This window comes from Oxyura jamaicensis (genome assembly GCF_011077185.1).
Source record: "Oxyura jamaicensis isolate SHBP4307 breed ruddy duck chromosome 6 unlocalized genomic scaffold, BPBGC_Ojam_1.0 oxy6_random_OJ106650, whole genome shotgun sequence".
Lineage (NCBI taxonomy): Eukaryota > Metazoa > Chordata > Aves > Anseriformes > Anatidae > Oxyura > Oxyura jamaicensis.
In genome coordinates this window covers 34,173-60,711 of record NW_023304033.1, presented here as the reverse complement: position 1 = coordinate 60,711, position 26,539 = coordinate 34,173, and the positions used below count along the sequence as shown (strand labels likewise).

Genomic DNA, 26,539 nt, shown 5'->3' with positions numbered 1-26,539 from the left:
GCCCAAGATGGCCGGAGGCGGCGGGGGCGGGGGGCGCTGAGCGGCCCCCACCGGGCACCGGGACCGGCATCGGGCACCGGGGGCAGCGGGGCCGGGCCCCCCCCGGCACCCCCCGCTGGGCTGCGGGAGGAGGAGGAGGAGGCGGCGAGGCTGCGTGCTGCCGTGGGTGGGTTTGGGGTTGGGGCTTTTTTATTTATTTTTTTAATTATTTTTTAATACCTTTTTTTATTTTCCCAGTAGGGCAGCTCAAAATGGCTGAGGGCTGACTCGGCCCAGCCCCGTGCCCGGTTCCCGGAGCCCCCCCGGTAGCGCTGGGCAGCCCCGGCCCCCCCCCCGCCCCCTTGTTGGCTCCCTCCCGGGGGGGGGCTGGAGCTCCGGGGGCTGGAATGAGAGGGGGCTAGCGGGAACCCCCCCCTGCTTTCCCCCCCCTCTTCTCCTTTTTTTTTAATTTTTTTTTTAATATATTTTATTTTCCTCCCCCGACGAGGACCCAGCCCCTCGTGAGAATTTCGAGCAGGTTGATTTTGGGTTCGCGGCGCTCGGGCTCTCCCCCTCCTTCCCCTCCCTCCTTCCTCCCTCCCTCCCTTTGCGAAACCCATTTTCTTTTTTCATTCCTATTTATGAACGGAGGCAGAGGCTGGGAGGGTTGCTTTGGGCTCGGGGCTGGAATCTCGTCTGAATGATTGGCCTGTCTTCCCTCCGAGCTCTCCCATTCAAGACCTCACAATTTTGAAGCAGGCGAGAGGGGCTTTTTTTTCTTCTCTCTTTTTTTTTTTTTTTTTTTCTTTTTTTTTTTTTCCTCTTCCTTTTTTTTCGCCGCTCTGCCGGGTTAGAAGCAAACCTTTGGGGCCGCGGAGAGAATTCGTGTTTTTTTTTCACCGTCGTCATCGTTGCTGTTATATTATTTTTTTAATTATTTTTAATCTTCCTCCTTTTCCCGTTTTGGATCTTAACCCTTTGATCTGTTTCCTTTAAAAGACTCCGATTCTGAACTCCCATCAGGGAGAGAGGGAGGAGGAATACAGGAAAAAAAAAATCGGAGCGAGTCTGGGCTCTCAGCTGCTAGCCAGGTTGGTGGGGGACAAAAGTCCCTTTAAAATATTGAATGTCGGTTGCAAACCTAAGAAAAGAAAAATCAAATCCGGAGCGCTAAATTTAGGAGGTTTATATGGCACTTGGACCCTGCTGCTGGATTTTGTATGGATTTTTTTCAACCTTCGGTAAGTTTCGATTCGCCCTCGGGGATAAAAGGAGACAAATTGCTTTTGGGGGTTGTTAAGACTTTGGGTTGTAAATCCTACAACATCACGCCTTTTTTTCCCCTTTTTTTTTAACCGTTTGCCTTGCTTTTTCGATGAAATGACACAGATACCGTGTTTTCGTGCTTGAGATTCCTAGAGTGCTGCCCCGTGGCTCGTTTTTATACCCGATTTTAGAGATCCGTTGAGGTTTTTTTATTTATTGTGCGTGCCGGGGAGGAGGGGGGGAGCCCGGCGATTCACCCCGAGACTTCCTGTTGCAGGGAGGAGAGACCCCGGCGTCCATCTGTAGAGCAAACTGAGAGATTCAGCGGGGGGAGAGTCGCCAGAGACCGCCGGCAGAGATGGCCGAGAACTGGAAGAACTGTTTCGAAGAGGAGCTCATCTGCCCCATCTGCCTGCACGTCTTCGTGGAGCCCGTCCAGCTTCCCTGCAAGCACAACTTCTGCCGGGGCTGCATCGGGGAGGCGTGGGCCAAGGAGTCGGGCTTGGTGCGGTGTCCGGAGTGCAACCAGGCGTACAACCAGAAACCCAACCTGGAGAAGAACCTGAAGCTCACCAACATCGTGGAGAAGTTCAACTCCCTCAACCTGGAGAAGCCCCCCTCCGTCTTGCACTGCGTCTTCTGCCGCCGGGGCCCGCCGCTGCCCGCCCAGAAGATCTGCTTGAGGTGCGAGGCCCCGTGCTGCCAGTCCCACGTCCAGACCCACCTGCAGCAGCCCTCCACGGCCCGTGGGCACCTCCTGGTGGAGGCGGACGACGTGCGGGCCTGGAGCTGCCCCCAGCACAACGCCTACCGCCTGTACCACTGCGAAGCCGAGCAGGTGGCCGTCTGCCAGTTCTGCTGCTACTACAGCGGGGCCCACCAGGGACACTCGGTCTGCGACGTGGAGATCCGTCGCAATGAGATCAGGGTAAGTCCGTCCTCGACCATCCCACGCGCGCCTCGGCTTCCACCCACCCTCGGGACGGAGGTGGCCTCTGCCCCGCGCGGGGCTGCTGTGGGTGGGTGGGATGCACGTGGCAGGAGGCCGGTGCCGCCATCGAGGACTGGCTCCTGAGGAGGTGCCGGCGTGGTGGTCCTTCTGCCAAGCACGTCCCATCACCTAGGGGTGGGTCAAGGAGGCTCCCTGCCACCATCGAGGCCGGTGAGGGAAGGAGCCTCCAGCAGACCCCTGCTGAGGGTGCATCCCGCAGCAGCAGCCTTCCTCTTTTCTCCCTCCTCCTCCTGGATCCGCTGCCCCGTGGCGTGCCCTGTTTGTGTCCCAACGGGCCCGTGTTTGCGTAGGGCCTACCCAAACCCCCTTCTCCTGCCCGGCGCTGTGGCCCCGGCCCTTTGGCGTAGCGCCTCGCCGGTGCCCTCCGCGGCGCTGGGGCAGCCAGGAGGAAGTCGGCAGGAGCAGACATGTTAGATTGCGGCTACGCCGGGGCGCGGCGGGGAGGGCCGCCCCTGCCCGAGCAGCGAGGGGACGGGGGGGACGGGGCCGCCCATGGGGGTCTGCGCCGCCGCTGGGTGGCCCCTCGGCGTGTGGGGCCGGGTGGAGGTCATGGTGCTGAGAAGAGGGCGTTTTGGGGAGGAATCTCCCCGTTTTGGCCCTGCTGTGGTTCAGGGTCAGCTGGTTTGGTGGAACACGTTAAAACCTGGCGGTGGATGGAGCCATGGGGGCGAGGTGGGCTCCATCCCGGGCCTGAGGCACCCTGAAACGGGGTTCAGGTTGTCGGCTCGGGGGGTGACAAAGCCGCCGCGCGGCGGGGACACAGGCCCTGTTCATTGTAAGGCTCGTGAATGTCAAAGCCCGGCTCTTCCCACCGTCCTCCTCGTCTCCCCCTGAGGCCATGTCAGCCTTCCCCTCCCTCTGCACAAGGCCGGAGCAGGGAGAGCTTCGTGTCAGCGACTCGGGGGAGATGTGGCTTCTTGCTCCCGTCGGGGTTGGGTTTGGGCCAAACACTGCGTTTTTGCCGGCCCCTGTCCCTGCAGCAGCGCGGGGCGTAGCGCTGGATCTGGGGGAAAGTGAGTCTGCCTCGCTCGCGGCCGGGCCATCTGGCAGGAGCTTTCACCCTGGCTCCGGAGCCTGGCGTTGCCGGTGGGCATTGCAGGGCCCCGGGGACCAGCCCGGTGCCACCCCGCCGCGCTGCCCACCCGCCTGCCTCGACCCCTCCAGAGAGGCCCCGGCGCTCGTCTGCCGAATAAATATTTAACAATGAATTGAATGGTGATTACTGTAAAATGGGGACGATTTCCTGTGTATTTTAATGTTGCCAAAATGAGTCACCATTTAGCAATAAAAAAAAAGAGTCATAAATAAAAATTGCAGTATAATTACTTTCCAATTGGATGGCCAGGCCTGCGAGGGGGGGAGGCGGCTCTGTGCGGAGAGCAGCCAGCGTGAGCTAACAGGAAGGTTATTTTCCTCTCCAGGTTTTTTGGGGGAAAACCAGAGACCTCCACGGAGGTGCCAGCACACGCGCTGGAAGGGGAAAGACCCAGCCAGGCTTTTTGAGAAGCGCTTTTCTGCTTCTATTTATAGGAAGTCATTTTTGTCTCCCTCTGCCAGGGTGGAGGAGCCACCCTGGGAGGACTGCGCGGGGCTGGGACGGGGCTGCTCGTGCGTGTGTTTCCCGGGAGCGTTAGTCAGGGACCCAGAGAGTTTTTCCAGGTCCTTTTCCAGGACACTTTGATCTCATCCATTCCCACACTCGGCGTTTTCTGTTGTTGTTGTGGCTGTTGTTACGGCTGGATGCTCGCTGCTCCTTGCAGATTCATGCTCCTAATGACCTGGCGCAACGCTGCCGCTGGCTAGGCTGAATTTTGGCCCCGGCGTGAAATTTTAGGATGGATGGCCAGGCGCTGAAGGTGCCTGTGTAGCAGAGCTGCAGACTTCTTGTGTGACCTTGGCAAAATCCCTTAGTACCTCCATCGCCGCGTTATCTTAATTTCCCGTCCCCGCAATGATAAGCTTGTCTCTTCGCACTGGGCGTGCCGTTGGGTGCTCAGAGGCTGGGGCAGCCTCAAGCTGGGGATCGGGGTAGCCAAAGGGTCCTGGAGGTCAAGCAGCATCCCTGCGACCTGGGAAGAGCCCCTGGATGAACAGCGGGCGAGCTCCTGGCTCTGCCCCGTGCTCGCTGTGTGGCCCTGGGCAGGTCTCTGATGGAAATCCTCAACGAGCCACGTGAGCTGGTCCCGGCCAGGAATGCGGCTGCGTCGGCTCCCGAATTAGGCCACTTGCTTGTCCCATCCTGCGTGCGCCCGGCCGGTGACGGCTTCCCACATGCTGGGGTCGGGCACGGGATTCCCAGCTGCTGGCTCGCCCCACGCCGCTGGATGCGGTCCCCGAGCATCCCGGGGATGAGCGCGGTGGGGACGTGTGAGCGAGGCTGGGCTGGAAAGATCGGGGGAGGCCCAGGGACCGAGCGGCCGTGAGAGATTTGTTCCATGCGTGCCTCTGTGGTTCTCCTCTGGGAAGATCTTAATTGAGAAATGAGTCAAAGTTTGGAGGCTCGGAGCCTCATCCTCCGCCCCGTGTCTGGCGCGGGGACTGTGAGCGTTACGGGGCGTGAGATCGACCCGCTGGCGGAGGCGGCCCCGAGAGCCAGGAGTCCGCAAGCGCTCTTCAGACAAACTGCCCTCTCCTGCCGTGTATTACTCCAGCTCACCTCCGAGGGTGTCATGGCAGGGGAAAAGAGGCTCCAAACCCTCCTGGGGCAGAACCGGTGCTTTCCCAGCTGGTGATTTGGGCCAGTGAGCAGTCGCTGGGTGAAACCTGGAGGCAGGTCAGCGTGGGAGGAAGGAGGAGGCTGTCCGTGCTTCAGCTCCCCGCTCCAGGGGCTGGTGCTGGGGTCGTTTTGGGGGAGAGGGACCTCTCAATATTGGGTTCTGTGCAAACCCGCAGAGCCCTGGCTCACAGCTGGGTGAACTCGAAGGTGCAACCATAATACAAACAGTAAATAAAATATGTGGTTAATCTTTCTTTCGTGGGCGTATAAAACGCTTACCTCCCCTTCCCCCCCGTGAGATGTTTTCTCCTTTGTTTCCTGTTTTTGTAGCGCTTAAAGAGGAGAGGAAAAAAAAAAAAGCCAACAACCCACCCTCTTTTTTTGCTTCTTGACGTTTTGTTTTGTGTCAAGGTCTCAAAACGAAACATTTTCTCCTTCCATCTCTGCCTTTGCTGTCAGAGCCGGGTGCCTCCCACCTGCTATTCCCATGCACGGGGAAACCCACCAACAGGGTTAAAAACGAAAGTTCGTCCAGGCTGAAGTAGTGGTGTTGCCCAATTTTTGTTCGTTTACCCCAGAATGGGGAAAAAATACGTTCCTGGGGTTGAAGCAGAGGTGAGAAGGCAGCGGCCCGAGAACGATGGGAGGAAGGGGCTCGCCCAAACCTTTGCTGGGTATTGCCACGTTTGCCCCAGCTTTGTGTGGGACGTGGTTGTCTGAAGCTGGGGACATCAGAGCTTGCTTGTGGGTGTCCCAGGAGAATGTTTTGAGCTGAAGGTGCCACCAGTGGAAAAGGGGTTAAGTAGAGGCTCTGCCCCTGCTTGGGTTTTGTTTCAGGGAACAGGGACGGCTTTCTCTCTGACCTTGCTTACAGCACCGTGTGCAAGTCATGAGAAAATTCCTCTGCCTTCTGAAAATCCCCAGCGTTTTTGAATGGAGAGGGAGAGAGCGCGCTGTGGTGCTGCGACCTGCGGGAAGACATTCGGGAGCCTCCTGCAGGCGGGTGGGAGCAGAGCTGGCCCTGGAGCCGCGGAAGTCCTGAGGACAGGGGGGATGGGGACCGGGCTCCTGGGTGCCACCGCTCCTCAGCGGGCTGGGGTTCCCCTTCTTAGCCCCTGGATAAGCTGAGGTTAGGTGTTTGATGAAGAATAGGGGAAAGGAGAGGTGAGCGCTTGGTGTTCACCAAAACACCACCGGCTTTCCCTTGGTGGATGGCTCAGACACCACAGACACCTTCCTGCTTGAGGACGGTGCCGTGCCATGTCCCCATGCTGCTCTCCATCCAGAGGTGCTAAGCTGGGACCTGGGGAGCCCCGGCGCTGGGGTCGGCCCCACCGGCAGGCTCCTGGCTCGAGCTGCTGGAGGTTCTTTTACTCCGGAACAGGTTTGGTAACTCGCGATGGGCTGGATTTTTACAGGCTTACTTATTTTCCAGATGACTCCAGCTCACTGGAGGCACTGCGAGCGCGGGTGCCCAAGTTCTCGGGCATTAATTTCGCTCCCGTGACTGTAGATGGTGTGGGCTGGTGCCTGCCAGGCGTTCCCCACGGAGCTCTCTGAACGTACCCGGTCCCCGTATTGCTCTGGCGGTAGGTCCTGGGAAGCCGGAGCAGCGCAGATCCTCCCTGCGCCCTCCACCTGAGCCTCTGCTGGCACCCCGGAGCCAAACCTCCAGCGCCGGCCTCCTCCCCTGTCAGCTCAGCCCCTGTCCCTGCCTCCCGATGTCCCCAGCTCCTGCCTGGGGGCCTCGTCCCAGCGCCAGGCTCCTAAACGTGACTGATGGTTGTGCCCTGGGACGCTGTCACTTGGTCAAGCTGCCCTGATGAGCGGTGACTTCTCGGGCCTTGGGCAGTGGTGGAGATGCCAGCACCCACCTAGCCGGCTTCCTAGCAGCGTGACATTGATCTGTCAAGCTCTGCTGTGCTTTGTTGTCAGGGCAGCAGGGAATTTAAGCCCAGCCGACAGCAACCTGTGCTGCCCCAGAGACCCTGGGGTGCCCAGGCGCCCCGGTGGGAACCCATCTGGCCAAGCAGCGGTGGGGTCCTCGTGGTCCCAGCTCTTCGGCTGAGCTGGAACAGCTGCCTCCCTCCCCAGGGGCTGGATTAAGGGTTTTTCCCTGCTGCTTTCCTGCTGGGCTCGAGCGTTTGCCTTGCCCTTACCCCCTCAGGTTGCTCTGGACCCACAGCCTATGCAGAGAAGTGACAGCGGAGGTGGAGGACAGCCCGGTGGCGTGGGTCTGGTCTCCCAGCCAGCAGGTACAAGCCCAGCTTTGGCTGGCAGCGAGCCTCACGCTTAGCCCAGACCCTGCTTTGGCCCAAATCTAACCCGTGACATTCGTGTCGGTGCCACGTGGCTGCAGGCGTGGAGCGCGCCGCTCTCCTCGCGCCCGTCGGCGTGGTGGAGTGGGAGAAGGCGAAAAGACCCCAGCGTGACACCCCGCTCTGCTCCTTAGCCCTGTGGGAGCCCGGGTGAGTCCTGAGGAAGATGTGAGCCCCAGGACCTTCTTCCCATCTCCTCCCCTCCCGTGGCTCCCCAGGAGCCGCCGCCGCTGGGCCCCTGCCCCTTTCCGAGCAGGGCAGAGCTCCGGGGTGGCGGAGGGGCGGGAGGAGGAGGCACATTTCCATGGCTCACAAAGGGCACAAGCGATCAGATTCGTGCAACTGCCCAAGAATAAAGAGGCTCTTACATTGCTGCCTGCCCTGACCTCTCTCCGCTCTGTTCGGGAGGACAGCGTGTGACCACACAGGGATTTCGGAGCCGTGCTTCGGAGGAAGGCAGTGGGTTTTCTGTCCGCAGGTCCGCCTGCAGCTCGCCGTGCAGCACGCTGGCCTATTTTTGCTTGTTACCTGTTTGCTGCAAGTCTCGCTACACGGGGGTAATTTTTTTTTGCCTTCTCTTTAATTTCACGTAATTTTTTTTTTTTTAATCTGACACTGAAATGGGGCTGCGAGCAGCAGTGCTTCCAGAGCAGGGACAAAAGTAACCAGGAAACACAGGGCAAGAGAGGAGGGATCGACACCGAAACAATGAAATAGCCAAGCAAGGAAAGGCTGAATGCTCAATAGCACAAGCCTTTGCAGAAATGCCTGGCTAGTGCAGCATTTTATAATCAGCTTCTGTGCTGGGCTGGCCTGCAACAGTAGTGTGATGGGGGAGGAATGCTTTGAATTAGCTGGATGCCAGAATTAATTCTGTCAGAATTCAAATGTACATGGATGTACAGCTTTATAAATAAACACTTGGAGCAAGATTCTGCTTTGCCACGCAGGCTCTGGGGCAGAATCTGGTCTGGCCTCGCTTTTTTTTTCTTGTAACGAGATAAAATGCTGCGGCTCCGTCCCGGTCTCTGGTGACTTGGTCAATTTGGGGTGTTTAGCAGCAGCCTGCAGGCACGGGAGGTGCGGCCTTGGTCGGCGTCAGGGGACGAGGGCTCGATGGTGTCAGGGCTGCGGGACTGGGAGGATGGATGGCGTGGGGTGTCCTCCTCTTCCCTTTCCTCCGCAGGAGGAAGAGCAGGGCCAGCCATCCCTCCTTCGCCCAGCGGGGCTGAAGGCAGCCAGGTTGGGAGCTGGAGGAGAAGCCTGGTCCCGGATCCGCAGGGCTGGGTGGTGATGTGCAAGCACGAGACGCGGGATGCACGCGAGGGCTTGTACATATGTCCTCCAGATGAACTCCGGGAAGCGGTTCCCAGTCCTGGATCCTTCCCGATAAGGACAGCTTTGGCCCCTTCTCGCCAGGGGATCGTGCTCATCCACTTGCTGTCTTGTGATTTGCTTGTGATGGTAACATGAGCAAAGCTGCTCGGAGCAGCGCCCTGCCACCCTGCAGCGGTGGCTTCTACCTACCACGCTCACAGACCGATCTGTGATGGAGCACCAGACCTAGGGGGGCAAAAAAAAAAAGCGCAAATCGATTTAATTTCTCTGCCTTTTCTCCCCCTTTCTGTGTTTTTTGTTTCTCTCCCCCTACCTTTCCTGTTTGGGTTCCTCGCTCTGTGGCTGTTCTGGGGGGGCCCGTCTCCGGCACGGGTTGGAAAGGAGCGAGCTGGGGATGGCTCCAGATGAGGCAGTTGGCAGGGAGTGACGTTCCGGATGGCTGTGTCTCTCTGAAATATGAGTAAACGTTGTCAGGCCAGCCGACTGCAGGACGCGGGGCTCGGGGAGGGCTGAGCTGCCCTCTCCTCCCTCCGCCCGCCCCTGCGTGCAGCATCCCCTGCTCGCTTGGCATCCCCCCGCTCCTGCTCACCTCTCTGGGCGACCTCAAAGCTCCATCCCAGAGCTGGAGCCTGGGGAAAAAGGGGCAGCAAATCCCCCGTAGCCTAATGGAGGCGGCAGCTTCCCTTGCCCTACAACAGCTTAATCCAAACCCTGGCTCCAGCCGGTCATTGTGCGGCTCTGAAGCCCCGTCCCCAGGAAAGGAAGCTCCAGCCCCCTCCCCTGGCCATCATTCCTGGGGTTTTGGTGCCAGGGGAGCTGAGCCCCGGGCTGCGGTGCTCGGCCACATGCTCGGCTGTGTTTGTGGCAATGTTTTGGGCTCCTGGACCCAGCGGTGACACTCGTTGGGAAGCACGGGGGGGGGTGGGTGGCTGCCGTGGGCTCGCTCGGTGCTCCTTGTCCTCCCGCGGGCAGGGGGCTGTGTCCCTCTCCCCGTTGGATCCGCCGGCTCTTTGGGGTGGGAGCTGGCTTTCCCTGCAGGTGAAACTCCTCTGCGCTCAGACAAAGGGATGGGGGTGCGGGTGCCTCCCTTTGTTCTCGGGTCCTGGTGCACCAGGCTCCGCCGGCAAAAGCCCCTTGACGTGCGGCTCTCGGGTGGATGGAGCGGAATAAATGCGCCGCGAGGTCTCCGTCCCCGCCGCGGTCCCTCTTTGGGGGGGGGGGGACACACAAAGTGCCTCCCCCTTTCCCCACCTTCCCTCGGGTGTTGTGGCAGGCCCCTCGGTGAGGGGGTGGCTGGACCCGGGAGGGAATTCCTGCAGCTCCCCTGCGCCGTGTGGCTGAGGGTCGGTGAGCCCTGCTTGTGTCGGGGCTGGCTTGGTCGTGTGCTCCAGCAGGGAACTCGGGGCGCCTTTTGGGGTTACTCTGTGCTCCTGCCTGCTGGCAGCCTGCGGGGCAAGGGGCTGCAAATGTGCCGTGCAAAGACCCCTCCTCTCCAAACCCATCACCCATCAAGGACGTGAGCCCAGCGGGCAAAGCCACGGCTCGTCCTCCATCCAGCCTGGGCTTTCGCGGCATTTTAATTACACCAGGGAGGAAAAGGTCGGTGTAATCCCTGCAGCAAGCTGGCGTCTGGGTAGAGGAATCGGGGTGCTACCTGAAGGAGAGAAGCTGAGCTGGGGGGGCTCTCCTGAGGGCCAGCAGCAGAAACTCCGGCTGGTTTTGCTGACGGCTGCTCCTACCGGGGGTGCTGCAGCGTCCCCGGCAAGCTGCCCCCACCCAAACGCTTCTGCCCTTGGTCCTCCCCAAGGTTGGCTCGTGGCTACCGTTATCTGTCAGCACGCGCGGCGCTGATCTCCATCCATCAAGGTGCTTTTGCAGTAATCTAATAAATAACACCGAGGCGACAAGCAAAAGCAAAGCCTCTGTCTGCGCGGTACGGCCGCCCGCCGGGGCATTCCTCGGGAAATGTTCCTTCTTCCCAGAAGGCGAGGCCTGGCTTTGATGGAGGGAGAGGCAAGAAGCATCCGAGAAGAAAACCGTGGTGCTGCCCCCGGTAACGTGTCAGAAATCGGAGGGGAACGTCGTTTTTCCTGAGAGGTGGAGGCTGGGGCCTCCTGCCAGCCTGGGCGGATGACAGGGGGAGCAGGGGGTGCGAGCCGCGCGGGCAGGTGAGGAGAAGCCACCGCGTAGCCCAGGTAGCAGATAATCTCTCTGTGGGGACGAGGAGCTGGTCCTGCTGCTGCAGGAAATGGCAGCGCGGTCACGGCTGGAAATGGCTCCTCCGTACCCTGCGCTGCCCCGTCCCGCCTGGCCCCCGGCACGTCCTTAACCTTGGTGCTGCGCCGCGTCCCCCCCTAAAAGAGGCTAACGGAACCGAAAGAGGGAAGCGGCGGGTGCTGGAGGCACCTTGGGCTGCCAAGCCTGATAAAGCACTGCTGATCTGCCAGAGACACGAGGAGCTGGAGTTTTGAGTCGGGAGATCAAATGCCAGGTCCGGCTGCCCTCAGACTTCCCCGAGGCGGCTCTGCTGCATGCTGAGCCCTGCCCTGCTGGGCTCTGCTGGGCTCTGGCTGCCCGCTGCACCCGATTCTGCAGCATTTACGTGGAGAAAGAGCAGCTAGCAAAATCCATCGCCTTTGGGGATGGAAACTGAGCTTTCAACGTGGCTCGTGCAGATCGGCAGCACCGAGGAGCTGAGCGGGTCCTCGCTCCCTGGAAGGATGGAGCCGGCCGGGTTCCGAGCTGCTGGGCTCCGATGTGCCATCACATCTGGAAGATAAATGACACCTCGGGGGCCAGGGATCGATAATGTCAAAGGCTGGCCCGTAATCAGGCGAGATTAAAAACCAATGACAGGCGTCCTCCTAGGAGCACAAGTCAGCACATCAAAGGACCGCGGTGGGGGTTGCGTCCGAACCCCCCTCTCCTCAGCTGTCCCCACGCCATCAGCGATGTCCCCCTGACGTGGAGCAGGTCCTGCAGGTCTCCCACACCACCCCATCGCCTTCCCCAGGCAGCTGGGGATGCGGGGCAGACAAAACAAAGCCACCTGGGGGCTGGCACGCCGGGGGCTGTTGCTGCTGGGGGTGGATTTGGGGCTGCAGAGGCCGTGGCGAAGCAGGAGGCTGCTCTGGTGCTGTGGGTACCGCCTGGTTTTGAGGAGGAGATTGGAGAGAGCAATTTGGGAAGCTCGTCGTTATTGAATGACTTCTCAAATGCATCGTTTTACCTGTTTTTATCTATTAACCGGTACCACAAGCCTGTCACCACCCGTGGGCAGGCGATGGGCAGCTGGGGCGCGGAGTTGCGCCGGTTTTCGGGCGCTGGCGTTGGGGCCATTCCCGTGGGAGCCGGAGCCGGGCACCTTCCCACGGCGAGCAGCAGCCACAACCACAGATGGAGAAGGTGGAATTGATTTATTTGCAAGAGCGAATTAAAATAAACTCCAGCCCCCTTTTTTTTTTTTTTCCACGCATCCTGCGAGGGGTGTGCGCTCCGTCGCGGCTCGGGGAGGCGGGTTAGGAAATAGGATGTTTCCTTCCCGAGCGCAAGGGCGATGAGAGAAGGGGCCGTGCCCACCTCCTGGCACTGCCCCGGGAGCTGGAGGTGCCGGCTGCCTTTGCCCCGGGTTCCTCTTCCCCTTCCTCCCTGCCAGGAAGCCTGGCCGTGGTGTGAAGTAATGCCTGCTGACACCGCACTGCCGGCGAGCGCAGGGGCACCGCGCCGTGCCAGAGGCGAAACGAAGCCCTGGGAGCAGGAGCAGAGGGGCTCGCATCTCCTGGAGCTCCCCTTGTGCTGGCCGCTAGGGGTTTGTGGGGTGCAGGCGCCCTGCTCCCCTCGGAAAGGGGCTCGTGCATCGCAAGGGAACGCACCGAGCGCCTGCCGGCGAGGAGCCGCCGCTGGCGTCGTGCCACGAGCTGGGGGCCTCGCGTCTGTTTGATTCCAGACGTGTTTACGGCGCGCGGGGCTCGGCAGCCGGCTGGCTGTGAACTACAGGTCCCAGCATGCTCCCTCGTGGCTCCTGGGCTCCGGCGGGAGCAGGGAGCTGTGGGACTCGTAGTTCCCACCTGGGCTTCGCTGCCACGGAGCTGGGCTCGGGTCTGGCGCTGCCCAAGCACCGGGTCCTGGCCTCCTGCGCCCTCGTCCTCCTGCCACCAGCTTGCGTGGTGCAGGAGCAGATTGGCCTTCTTGTGTCACCGAGCCGGGGAGGGGATTTGGTCCCATTCTTACTCATTTGCAACGTAAATATTTTGATCGCGAGGACGTTGCTGGGAGCTGGGTGTCACGGCGAGGAGCGTGATTCATTCATGCTGCCGCTGCTCGGAGCACAATGAGGCGATGCTGGGACCGATCCCAAGGATTTCCTGTGACCGCGGCTGGTGGGGGATACGGGACGTCACGTTTGGCTAAGCCAGAGCCCGCTGCTCCGTTCCTTCGAGCGGCGAGTACCGTGCCGTGCCCAGCCTGCTCAGGACTCGCCACCTCCAAAACCCGGTGGTGGCCGGCGCATCCAAAGGTTAGGACAGCGAGGCCGAGCCCCTGGCTCTGTCGCAGGGCAGAACGCCTTGTGCCTGCTCCTGGGAGCTGCTCCAGAAGCCGGCCAGGCTCTGCCTTTGCCCCCCTGGTGTGTGCTGGGCAGGGCTGATGGCCGGCGAGGCAGGAGCGGGGCCGGCTCCCTCCGTCCCTCGCGTCGCTCGGGGCCAGGTGCGGGCTCTGCAGCGCCCGGATTCGTTCTGGCACCCTCCGCCAGCCGCTGTTTGTTCATGCTGCATTTTTCTTTTTACTGGCTTGTTTGGACACGCACTGGTACATTCACGGCACTCAAGCAGTAACGTGAGGCTCTTTCCCATTAGGAAAGGGGCCAGGATTTGGGGGGGGGGCTGGGAGCGCAGCTTAAGCAGTAGTTTCTGAGATATTTCCTTCTGTTGCCACACCCTGCAAGAAAGAGCAATATCCGCGGCTTCAGCTGCTATCGCACGGCTCCGAACGTCTCTCTTTTAATATAGATTGGTATCATTTTGCATTTTAAAGTAAAAACACGCTGCAAGCTGCAGACAGCTGTCGGTTGGCAGCTTTGTTTGAACATCTGGTGTTGCTGGGCTGCTGTTCAGCACGCTCTAACTATGGGATTCATAAAGATTATAATCCGGGCTTTCAGATTCTCAACAGCCGCCTCGCAAAGGAGAAAAAAAAATAAATAAAAAATAAAATGGGCGAGGGAGAAAACCCAGCGGCTTTCCTGCGAGGAGGCGGCGGCGCGGTCGCGGCGCCGGCTCCCCAAGAATCCCAGTGGTGCTGTGCTCCTCGAGCATCCTTGGTGTCAAACCACGAGGGGCTCGCTGCTCATGGCCCTCAGCACGGGCAGGGGCAGAGGGGCTGCTCCCCGCCTGGAAAGCCCCACGGAGATCTGGGATGCTGCAGGAGTTCGTAGTTTGCTTTCTCTCCTCTTTTTTTTTCCCCCAGTTTGTGCGCTGAATCCCGAGTCTCGTGTTCCTCTGGGGGGTTTCGTCGCCGGTTAGCTGAAGCAGCAGATTTCCGCTGCGGCGCTGGGGTAAGCGATCGTAAGGGCTGCAGGCAGCGGCAGGGCTCTGCTTCTTTCTCCGTAGAGTAAGCGATGGAGGAGCCCGGGCTTTGAGTAAACATCTCGCATCAAACCGTGGTCTCCTGGAGAAGTGGAATCCCTTTCCTTGAAGCAACCTAAGGGTTGAGGTAGCCACCTCCGTAAGTCCTACCCATTCCTCTGCAAGCCAGGCACTCGCCTTGGCACCTTGGAGAATTAAGCGGCCTCTAAGCCCCCAGCAGGTTTTATAAATCTTGTTAGTTGATCTGCATTTTTGCAAAGCTCTTTGAATCCAGCCTGTTGGCGCATAAGTCACCTTGACTTGCTGGAAGGCGGTGACTCCCAAGTCACTTTCAGGCTCCATTTGTCAGTCGGAGGTGCACAAAAAAGGCCCCCCCTTATCTTTATTAGAAAAAAAAAAGGCTGCCTAGAGAGATGGAGCTGTGCTAGCCAGTGACAGAGGCGCATGTAAACCTGTTCTGCCCTTGTTTGTGTTGATTTAACTTAGCAGTACAAATTAAAATAGCCTTGAGCAGTTGGAAGTTTAACTAGATCAGATGGGGGGGGGAAATCGCTGCCTTTAAATCAAAGCGGGGATTTCTTGCCCGCACGGCAGCGGGTTGTCACCTCTGCACGAAGGTGACATCGGGGTGCCCTCGATCACCTTCTCGAGCGTCCGTGTCCTCGGGCGGGCTCCCGGGGAGCAGAGCTCAGCCCCTGCCCACCCCGCTGAGCTGGTGGGGTGTGAGGAAGGGCAGGGGGCTGCCGCTGGGAGCTGGGGTCTCGCCGTAGCAGGGCTGAGCCCCGAGCAGAGGTCTTTGGGCAGGGGAGAGGCAGCTCAGCCTTCGGCAAGAGGGTGGGAGAGGCTGGCTGCGTTTCACCCCTGCGGGGAGAAGGCTCTGAGATCACACAGGCCAGCTGGATCTTGAATCCAAGATGTTTATTTGGAAGAGGGAGCGAGGCTTTCTCAACTGTGCAGGGGCTGCAGATGGGGGCAGGTTGGCTGCCAGGCAATGGGAGTGGGTTTTTAGGGGATGGCTGCTCTGGGAGGCGAGGCGTCCCGCCTGCTGCAGCCTGGGGACCGCTGGCCGGGTCCCTGAGCTCAAAGCAGGTTTGGGAGATTTGGGGATCCAGCAGCTGGGAGCGACCGGGACACCGGCGGATCCAGGCAGGACTGGGGGTGCTGCCAAAGGCTGTTTGTTTTTTCATGGGGATTATGGAAGGAACGACTCATAGGTGGTGGAGCAGCATGGAAGAGGGCTCGTGCGAGGAGCAGGGCGTTGCGATGTGTCCGAGTTACAGCGCTGACCCACTGCCCCTTTGTGCCACTGGGTGCTCCTGGAGCTGGAGGAGCGCGGTGAGACTCGGTTCGGGGAGGTGATCCGGCTGAAAGCAGGCTGCTTTTATTCCTGAGTTAACGTTTCAGCTGGATCCATGACGAGGAAGGGGCAGATCCATAAGACAAGCGACTGAGGAAGGAGAAAAGAAGGTTAAGGAGGGCTCCTGTAGCTTACACGTAAATTGAGAGAAGCTTTCAAGGAGCTACAAGCACAGAGCACGAGGAAGGGGCAGGACTTCTTAGGTGATTTCTTAGGCTCTGAAAAACCGTGAAGCCTGGTGAATGTGGTCCTCCCTGTCCCCACAGCCCTCCTCGGGGCAGGGCGCTGCAGCCCAGCAGGACGAAGGGCTTTGCCTGGGGCAGGAGACCTTCCCCCATCCCCTTCCAGGCGTACAAACCCATCTCTCCCCTCACTGACCGCAGGGTCCCTGTGCTCTGGAGCACCTTAACCTGGGATTTTGAGGCCGGCAGCGTAGCTGCAAGGCCCAGCTTTTATTTTTGGTGTGGAGGGGAGGAAGCAGGCAAGGGCTCGATGGCGATGTTTGTCAGCAGGACCCAGATGTCTTCCAGGTGTTGATGTCAGCGTGAGGTCTCAAGGGGCTGGAAACACTTGCTGAGAGTGCTGGGGTTGGATCCCAGTCCTGAAACTTCGTAGGATATCTCAGACCTCTGTGCTTCCCTGGTGCCCTGGCAGTGCCAAAGCGCTGTTGACATGGAGGTGAGGTCCCAGGGGCTGCTGTCCCATCCATGTCCCCAAAAGGACGGGGAAGGAGCTCCTGCTCTGTATCCCTGGTGTCAGAGAAGACCTGGACCTCATCCTCCATGCAGGGCCAAGCCCTGGGACTGCTCCTGGCTCTCTCTTCCAGGCGAGGCAGCCTGCTCCGTCCTCCCTCCCCAGCTCTGGCCGGGAGCGCTGCGGGCTGGAACGGCGGCAGGCTGGCGTCCGCACCCAGGCCTGGGCGGGGATCTCCTCTTCCTCCCTTCCCAGCAGCGAGGAAAAAGGTTCCCGGGGCTGCTCTCTGCCCCAGGGGCCTGGCCCTGCAGGCACCGAGCGATTCGCCCTGATCCTTGCAAGCCCCATCCCCACCAGGTCCCCTGCGCAGGGTTTGCTCCCTATGCCCTGTGGAGCTGGGGTTGGGTTTGTGGGGGTCCAAAAAATGGACATGGACCCCCCCCGTTCTGTCTGGGGTGGCAGGAGTGGCTGTTCCCTGTGTCTGCAGGCTGCTGGGAGGATGCCGCCGCAGGCAAACAGCACCAGCCTTCCTGGGCATCGCTGTGTGAGGAAACTGGGGTCTAAAGGAGAGGAAGCAGGAGCTGAAGGCTGTGCTGCCTGTCACTGGAGCTGGGCTCGTCCCTGCCTCGCTGGGGTCGAGGGCACCCGCTGCATGTCCCGGCCGGCACCGCCTTGACGAGGAATCGGGAGGAGCGGGCAGCTTGGGGGGGTGGGAGCACTTCCCCCAGCCGGACGCCGCCTCCCCGGGCTCCTCTCAGGCACAGGGCCATGGCTGAGGCTGCTCTGAAAGGAGCCCAAGTCTTCGTCCTGCAGAGCTGGGACTTGCCGTGTTCTGCAGACAAACATCTCCTCTGCCCCCCCGTGCGTCTGCCCCGTGCTCCCAGCCCCTCTCCTCCCATGCTGGGAGCGAGGCTGCCATGTTTTGGGCCTGCTGCTTTAGGGCCGGTCTGCAGGGCTGTATGCCACGAGGGAAGGTGTCCCCTGGCTCTCGCCACGTGTGGCGTTTTAGGAACGGCTGGGAAGAGCCGGGACACCCCGGGCAAGCAGATGCTCAGCCCCAGCACCCCTCTTTGGGCTCCCTGGGGAGCTGTGGGGCCTGCCGCAGCCTGATTTCTGCCCGGGGAGAACCCATGAGAAAAGCAAAACCTGGGGCCGGGGGGAAGGCCTCGTGCTCTGTCCTGAGCCCCCCCCCCACCCAGCGGTTACTGTAAAGGCGTGCAAGATGAAACCCCGACCAGAAAACATTTCCTTCCTGTCTCTGTAAGCCGATCGGCCTCCTGCAAGTGTAGCAGGGGGGTTTGAGAGCTGCTCCTGCCCAGGCCTGTCAGCAGGAGCCACACGGGGTGCGAGGGCTGGTGGTCCCGGGGGTGTGCAGGGTCCGTGGGGCTGCCCCGGTGTCCCCATTCTGCTAAGGTGTTGTTGCATCTATGGGGCACCATGGCCTTCAGGAGGTTTCCCTCCTGCCCCAATTCCAGTCCCACCTGGTGTTTTCCATGCTGGGTTTGGGGGTTCCCCTGGTTTTGGGGGCTCTGCAAAGAGCAGCGTTGGGTTTGGGGGCAGGTCATGTTCTCAGGATGGATCGGAACAGCTCCGCGTGTGGGTTTTTCTCAGAAAACAGTCTAGCTGCCGGCAGAGCGGGGCAAATCGGCCAAGGGAGGCGAAAGTTTGCTCTTGCGTCTCCACCCCGGGCTTCTTGGTGCATTAGCATTCAGCGGCTGTGACGTGGGGCCCGTCTCCAGCCCCCCGCTCCCTCCCCAAGGCAGCTCTGTGCCGGGATGCTCGCCTCAATGGGCGCCCTTGATGCGGGGCCCTGGGCCCAGCTGCAGGTGTCTGGAGCCGTTCCCGAGAAAGGCATCTGCCCTTCAGGGCTCCTCCGCTGCCGTCCCACCTTCCTCCTCCTCGCCCTTCCTCCCCTGCCGCCCCGCTCCCTCCGTCCTGTCTTTCCGGCCGCGGCAGACAATGTCCTCATTCACCGCGGTTTGGCGGCGGGGGGAAGGCACGAGGCAGTGGGGAGGAGGGATGCGGGGAGCCCGGCACCCGGCCTCGGCCAGCTCCCCAGCTGCAGGCGCTGCCTCGGGCCAGCCGGGCTCCTCCTCTGCAGTGTGGGGCTTTCTGAGCCCCAGCGGAACCGGGGGGGACGGGGGCAGGCGATGGGATGGCTGGTCACGCTGTCCTGGCTAAACTTTTTCATCCAGGTTTCTTCAGGGCACGAGGGCTGTGGGGCCTTGCTCCTCGCCCGTCTGCCCTCCCGTGACAGCCTCTGATGTAGGGGTGGGAATTAGAGTCCTGTAGGCAGCTTCCGTCAGCGTGCGGAGACGTCGTTGCTCCTGCTCCTGCTCTGCAAGAGAGAAGCTGCAGAGCCCTCGCTTTCCCCACCAGCACAGCAAGCCCCTCTGGCTTCTTGTTGGTCCCAATCTCATCTAAGGCAAGAGCTGCTCCGGGGTTTGTGGCCTGGGTGAAACAAGTCCCACAGGGGATGCGGGTGAAGCCTCGGGTCTGTCGTGGGGTTTTGCTGCCCGGCTGGGTTTGCTGCTGGGGTTTTGCTCTCACTGCCCCGCTGCCAGCACCAGGACAGGGCTGTAATCTGCTGCAGCAGTGACCGCAGGCTTAGCACCGTCCTTCGGGAGAGGATGGAGGGACACCAGCACCGCACAAGCCGGCAGACATCTTGCCTGCAGATTTCTCCTCTGTCCTTCTCCCCAGCACAATCCTGCTGGGACCCATGCGCACCTCCCCACCGTGAGGTCTTGCAGCGCTTGCCTTTGGTCCCGCGGAGATGTGCCTCCCAGCACATCCCTCCCCCAGTGCTCGGCCTCCGTGCCCCAACCAGCCCCACGTGAGTGAGATCTCCCCAGGGCTCACCCTGCTCCTCCTGGTTGGAGGAGGATCATCTCACCTCCTTTCTGCTGCCTGCATGGGGTTACTGCCCGTCGCCTGCTCCCAGAGCAACCCTCTGCCCTCCTCTTGTGTCCCAGCTGGTTTTCCTCTCTATTTTTCCATGAGAGGGGGGCGATTTCCTTTAATTCCAGCAGGATAAGCTGGTGTCCAGCAATTAGCGCTGTCTCGCTGGGACATGGCGGGCTGGGGTAGAAGAGCCAATTACCCCGGCCGCAGATTAATATATTAATGATTTGTCAGATGAGCTCGCATAAACTCTGCTGACGTGGAAATACAACGTGCTCCGCCTGCAACTGCGGTGGGAGATAACTGCGGATTTGGGACTGGATGGGGCTAATCCTTCTGGGGGCTGAGGTTCTCCTCCAAAACCCGCAGCTGGAAGGTCTCCGACCACCCTCCTGTGCTCACATCTACTGCAGTGCTGCTCGATACAGGGCATCTGGGGTGCCCGATTTGTGTAGTCCCAGCACCTCAGCAAGCCTCAGAAGACAAACTCTGATCACGGAGCCTGGGAAGGGCTCGTGCGAAGAGCGTGCGCGGGGAGAGCTGCAGCTATCCCAGCACCAAGGTCATGCATGAAATATGAGAAATTACCCTGAGAAATTCTGATCCTGGAGGAGGAGGAGGAGTTCATGACTTCAGAAATACCAGATTTGGGAGGGGATGGAAGGGAAAGGGATATATTTTCCTTTTCAAAATACCTAAGGAATTCAGCCTGTGCTGCAGAGACAATGAGATTTCGCTCCTCGGAGCCAGAAGGGGCAGCTCGTACCCAAGTGTCTTGTTAAGGTTTCAGTTGCCGTGGGTGAGAAGCCCTCCCATCCCGCTGCAATCTCAGGCATGGTTTTAAATCACCCTGAAATCAAGAGAGTGATTCAAATGTGAGCCTGAAAAAAAAAAAACCAACATGCTCCATGTCCTTTATTAGAAACCTCTTAGGTTTCTACGGCTTTAGGCTGGATTTTGGTCACTTTTTCCAGCTGCGAGAGGCTGTGAAGTTAACTTCAGATACAAAGTTGTGTATTTATTTGTGATTTTGTGTCATGACACAGTTCTGGGAGGGCAGCGCTGTGAGGCCAGTCACAAAAGGCAGCGGCTGGCAGCCCCGCCACGGCAGCTGCAGCCCGGTGGGACAGGGACAGGGACGGTGCATGCGTGGCCAGGGCTGTTCGGTCGGTCCCTGGGGGAATCCTCAGCAGCAGCGGGGCTGGCAGCCTCCTCTGCAGGTGCCGGCACGTGGGAGCGATGGCAAAGGCTGCTGTCCTCGGCAAGGGCAGTGTCAGGGCCCCGTTCTCGGGTGCTGTTTTGGGGCAGGGGACCCGGTGCTGCCGGGGGCTGTTGTAGGGTGGTTCTGGCTGCGGGCGTGGAGACGGCGAGGCTCTCGCGGCAGGGAGGGAGGCGTAGAGGATGGCTCGGGGCAGAGGATGGTGCCCTGCAGGGCTTGGCTTGGGCAGGACAGAGCGGAGCAGAGGGGCTGTGCTGGCCACCAAGGACCCTCCACCCATGGCTCCTGCTGGAGCTCCTGGAGCTGGGCAGCCTGGTGGGAATTCCCTGTGCCAGCTTTCACCGTATTTAACCTGCTCTTCAACCCATAAGTGCTGCTCTCCGGGCAGCTCTTCAAGCAGGATCCCTTCGTGGGGTGCGGATCTGCAGCATCTCCCAGCCCGGGGGCCACGGTGCGGGTCGGGGACCTTGATAACCCGCCCCGTGGGGGGGAGCCCGGAGGCAGCAGGATGCTGCGGCTGCAGCCTCCCGGTGCTGCAGCAGCGCAGGCAGCAGTGAGGGAAGGGAGACTTCTGCATGCACCACATCTTTCTGCACACCGACGCTCAAAATGTAGCTGCTCTCAAAAGCTGCGCGCCCTTCAGCGCCGTGCTTGCAGCCCTCGTTTTTTGCACAAGTGTGCACCCACACTTAGGGGCTGCGGCGCTGGCGCTGCCTCTGGGGCCCCGTTTCGATGGGTGTGTGCGGTCTGCGTGTCCTCCGTGCCTGTGTGGGCGCACACGTGGGCCCTGAGCACGCATGTGGAGCGCGGCTGTGAGTGGGAAGATGGAGGGTTTTTTTTTAGCTCCTCATTATTATTAGTGCTGGGAGCCGCTTTTAGGGCGATTGCTCTGTGCCGGGTGGTGGGGCTGACCCGGCTGCCGAGCGCAGCGGCGCCAGGGCTGGAGGTGCCCGAGACCTTAAGAAAAACAACAGGAGGGAGAAGGCTTCAAATTCCTGCTCCCGAGCGGAGTCGGAGGTGACAGCCTTTCCCTGCGATGCAATTAATCCCAGCAGTGCTTCTGCCACCCTCCCCCTCCCGCCTAGTCCAGGAATTAATTACTTGATTATAAATCCCCGAGCGGCGGTTTATAATAGCAATAATCCCCTCGAAATTCATCCTCGCTGCCTGGTTCTTCCCATCTCGCCCCCGCCGCCGAGAGCCTCTCACGCCGCGTCTCAGTGCCGGGCGGTCGGTGCCGGCGAGCCCTGCCCTGCGCCGGGAATTCATCGGGGTCGGGATTTGTCCCGCAGCCGCGCACCAGCGAGGGGTGGCTTTTTGTCCCAGTTCCTAGGCTGATTGCCCGGCCCTGGGGGGAACGTGGGCTCACTGCCTCCTCTCTCCGTCCCTCCCGATTATGTTGACGCTGGCTCTGAGGCTCGTCACGCCGGCAGGGACAGGAGAAGGGATCTGGCGGTGCGGGAGGGACGGCGGCTGGCTCGCGGCAGCCCCACGGCCATCGAAGTGGCAGGAGATGAGCCCCCCGTGTGTCCCCCGAGGTCCCCAGGGCTCGGCTGCGACCAAGCTGCAGCGGCCGGGTGGTAAAACGGGCAGAGCTGGCACGATCGGCCCCGTGGCTGCACGTGGCCGCCGGGTTCACCTCTGACGGCTGCCGCCCTCTCCCCCCCCTGCAGAAGATGCTGATGAAGCAGCAGGACCGCCTGGAGGAGCGGGAGCAGGACATCGAGGAGCAGCTCTACAAGCTCGAGTCGGACAAGCGGCTGGTGGAGGTGAGGGGCGCTTCGCCGCGCCGCCGCTCACCCTGGGGAATGCCACCCCTGGGGCTTCAGGGTTCTGGGGTGGGCAGCGGGCCTGGAGAAGATGGGCATGGATGAACCAGTCCTGCTGTACCTGCTGTCTCCATTTCGGCCCTGGCAGGCCTACTTCTGGGGGACAGAATGTGTTTGGGGCTGCCCTACAGCCCCCTGCGTGTTGGGCCGAGGATGGAGGCTGTCCTTAGGTACCAGCCATGGCACCCTCGGCTCAGCACAGCCTTCCCCGGGCCACCAGCTTCATCCCAAGCGGGAGGGAAGGGTCTGGAGGTGCAGATCCCCGTAAGTCCCTGAACCACCCAGGAGGTGAGAGCAGCAAGCGGCCGTTGTGCTGGGACACAGATAAAGCATTTGGGCTCTTGGTCCTTGGAGCCCCGTCTGGTCTCCCGGGAAGTGGAGGGAAGGGTTCTGGAGCATGGCGTGTCCCCAGCCTGGGGCTCGGACGGCTCCGGGGTGGGGATGGGGATGGGAACAGGGAGGGTTTCTGCAGCGTGTGGCAGCCGCCCTGGCAGCTGGGGAAGGACCCAGGTGTCCTGGGGCATCACAGAGAGGGCCGGGGGGTGCCAAGGGGCTGAGCCTGCTCCTGCCCCCCAGGAGAAGGTGAGCCAGCTGAAGGACGAGGTGCGCCTGCAGTACGAGAAGATGCACCAGATCTTGGACGAGGACCTGCGGAAGACCATGGAGATCCTGGACAAGGCCCAGGCCAAGTTCTGCAACGAGAACGCGGCCCAGGTCCTTCACCTCAACGAGCGCATGCAGGAGGCCAAGAAGCTCCTCAGCTCCGTCCAGGTCATGTTTGACAAAACCGAGGACATCAACTTCATGAAGGTGAGCACTGCTCCCGCCGGCGGGTTTGGTGCGGCGGGGCAGCGGGGACGGCGTGGGGCATGGTGAGGAGCAGGGGACGGCAGCGTGTCGGGTCTGCTGCTGCCTCCAGGAGGTTCCCATCAGGGGTCAGGGCGAGGAGGGGTGGACGAGGACACGCTGCGGATGGAGATGGGCAGGGGCAGCCTGGGCTGTGGGGACAGAGGGGTTTGGGGCTCGGTGCCCTGCTGGATTTGGGGCTCGTCAGGACGGGGAGGGCAGAGGGAGGTATGAGGACCAGGGAGTGTGGGGTGGTCCGGGGCAGCTTGGGGGGCTGCCCCATCACCCGTGGTGTTTGGAGGCACACGCAGCCCTGGGCACTGGGGAGGGGACCCAGAAGGTGACACTGAAGGGGAGGTGGCTGCTGGGGCAGGGCCTGTCCTCACTGACCAGGGCTTCTCCTTCCCCTCCTAGAACACCAAGTCTGTGAAAATCTTAATGGACAGGTAAGCACAGGGGGCAAGTGGGTTTGGGGGGGAAGGGGGCTGTTGTGGGGTGCAGCAGCCCCACCGAAAGAGGTGGAGCAGGGCTGGGGATACTGGAGCTGCCGGGGGGCTGCGGGGCTGCCCTGAGCCACTGGGGAAGGGCCCGGGTGGTGGATGGGAGCAGGTCCCTGCTGCCTCCCCGGGGAAGGGGTTTGGCCCTTGGGTGTGTGGGAAGGAGCCCAGGGGGGAGCCAGACCCTCCCCTGTGTGTGTTTTGTCCCTCACCCCTCCTCTCCATCCCCGGTCCCCAACAGGACCCAGAACTGTACAGGTGGCAGCCTGCCTCCACCCAAAATTGGGCACCTCAACTCCAAGCTCTTCCTGAACGAGATCGCCAAGAAGGAGAAGCAGCTCAGGAAGCTGCTGGAAGGTGGGTGAAGCCGGGGGGGTGGGGGGGACAGGGGACAGGCCCTCGCTGCCTCCTGCATGGGTCCCAGTGCGAGAGGGTGGGGATGGCCATCGGGGTGCTGGGGCCCCTGGGAGCCCCTCTGCGGTCAGGGTTAGGACATGGAGGCGCTGTGAAATGGACGTGTGTGGGGTGACACAGCAAAAGGTGGCCGTGGGCAGAAAGATCTGTGGGAAGACACAGGGGTCACACCATGGGCAGGGACACCATGGGCAGGGACAAACAGGGACCGATGTGGTCCCACAGCCCCCACCCCATGCCTGGGACTGCCTGGAAGCTGATCACGTCCCGCGGAGGCTCCGTGGTCCTCTCTTCTCTGGGGATTTGGGGTTCTGCTGATCCTGGGACAGGGACCGAGCTGTGCGTGGGGCTCAGCCTGAGCACGTGCTTAGAGAGCGGCGCTTGGGGCCAGTCCGAACCTGTCGGCGAGGTCCCCAAATTCACCTGCGTGTAGGGGAGTGCCCTGTTTGCCAGTGGCAGGGCAGCCCGGGGGCCTTCAGCTGGTACAGGGCCAGGGCACAGGTCTCGGGGCTTTGATGCAGCTTCGGGCTGGTGGCTGGGGCACCCCGCATCCACCCTGCACCTGGCAAGGAGCCGAGCTGTGCCGTACACCTCACTTGGCGCACGGGGCCGGGACGTGCAGCAGATCGTCCCCGGAGCCATCGGGATGAAACCTGACGCGGTCCTGCTCTCCTGTTCCCCCCGCAGGTCCCCTGAGCACCCCCGTCCCCTTCCTGCAGAGCATCCCCATGTACCCCTGCACCGTCAGCAACTCCGGCGCGGAGAAGCGCAAGCACTCCACCGCCTTCCCCGAGGGCAGCTTCCTCGAGCCATCGTCCGGGACTGTGGCGAGCCAGTACATGAGCCAGGGCGCTTCGGCCGGCGAGGGGCAGTCCGCACAAGCCATGGTGCCTTGTAGCTCCACGCAGCACATTGTTGGACTTCCCAGCGGCCCGCAGCCGGTGCACTCGGGCTCCGTCTTCAACCCATCTCACTACCCCAACACCACGTCATCTCAGCAGTCCGTGCTCTCCCAGTACGGCGGGCGCAAAATCCTCGTCTGCTCAGTGGACAACTGTTACTGTTCCTCGGTGTCCAACCACAGCGGGCACCAGCCCTACCCGCGGTCGGGGCACTTCCCCTGGACGGTCTCCTCGCAGGAGTACTCGCACCCGCTGCCGCCCGCGCCCGCCGTGCCCCAGTCGCTCCCGGGACTTGCCGTGCGGGAATGGATTGACGCATCCCAGCAGCACGGGCGGCAGGATTTCTATAGGGTCTACGGCCAGCCGTCGGCCAAACACTACGTCACCAGTTAACCGTCACACTCTCCGGAGAGTCCTGGTTGATGGCGCGTTCGGAGAGAGAAGTCTGCTTTGTTTGGGCTTTTCTGTTTTGTTTCCTTTCCTTTCAAATCAAACCCGGTTTCCTTCCCGCCTCGTGCCTCTCCAGGATTTTGGGGAGGGTTGTTCCCTCATCTCTTTATTTTTTTTCTTTCCGTTTTAAAACAAAATAATAATGTTTTGTTTTGTTGTTTTTTTTTTTCCTTTTAATTCTTTTTTTTTTTTTAATTTAATTTTGGAAAGTCCTTCCTGTCCCTCGCTGGGAAAAGACGAGGGAGAATTACATGGAAGAAATCGATGGGGATTTCAGTCGGGCGTCTGGTTCTGTGCGTCACGCTCCTACTTGCTACTCTCTGGCTTCGGAAAACTTCAGAAGGGACAATTGCACCTTCTCCGTTTCAATTTCTCTGAGTTCATTTTTTTGGTTTGGTTCAGTTTTCCCCCTTCCCCACCCCTCTCTTCCCCTTTTTAAAAAGAAAAAAAAAAAAATCTCTCATTGATTCAGTATGAAATGATACGTGTAGATTTTGGGTTTGTTACTTTTTTTTTTAAAGGCTGATTTTTTTGTGTTAAAAGGCCACTTCTCATGCATATTGGCATTTTTTTTTCCTTCTTTCAGAGATTTGTAAATACACCATGGCAGGAAATTTAATGCACAAAAAAAAAGGGAAAAGAAACTTTAAAAAAAAAAAAAAACGAATAAATAAAAAAAAAATCTGTTCTAGTTTTCAGGAGGGGAAGCGTTGCCGAAATGCACCCCCCCGACGTATCGCTGATGCAACTTCCTGTAACAAGCACTTTGTATAAAAAAAAAGTGGACTTCCTGCTATAAGGCACAGGTATTTATTCTGTAACCAATTTTAGAACACACACAGAAAAAAAAAAAAAAAAAAAAAAGAAAAAAAAATATTCAAATAAATGTGATCACTTAGTGCAAACGCCTCGCTCTGCTGCGGCTCTTCCCCGGGAACGGGAGCTCTGGCAGGAGGCTGCCGCCCGCTTCCCCCAGCAGCCTGGAGGGCACGGATGGCCCCGGGCTCCTTCGGGGGGAGCAGTTTGGGGACGGGGCGGACGAGGGGGGACGTGCGTGTCGTGGCTCTGAGCTGGTGACCTCCTCTGCTCTCGGTTGTGGCTTGTTTCGGGCCGAGACCCTCTGCTAAGGAACCCCGAAGGCAGCGTGGGGGCACGCGGCCCCGTCCGGGACGCGGAGGCGGTGATTTGCGCTGCGGGCTCGGCGACGCCAGGCTCCT

The 26,539-nt window shown here is 60.4% G+C and overlaps 1 protein-coding gene across 1 annotated transcript; it reads left to right on the top strand.

Moving 5' to 3' along the window:
• The first annotated feature begins 489 nt into the window (after positions 1-489).
• On the top strand, positions 490-26,186 carry LOC118157546 (probable E3 ubiquitin-protein ligase TRIM8). The gene is made up of 7 exons (XM_035311938.1): positions 490-1,220; positions 1,523-2,173; positions 22,058-22,153; positions 22,790-23,023; positions 23,474-23,505; positions 23,798-23,913; positions 24,658-26,186. The coding sequence occupies exons 2-7, from the start codon at positions 1,604-1,606 to the stop codon at positions 25,263-25,265; spliced, it is 1,656 nt and encodes a 551-aa protein (XP_035167829.1). The 5' UTR covers positions 490-1,220; positions 1,523-1,603; the 3' UTR covers positions 25,266-26,186.
• Positions 26,187-26,539: the final 353 nt, after the last annotated feature.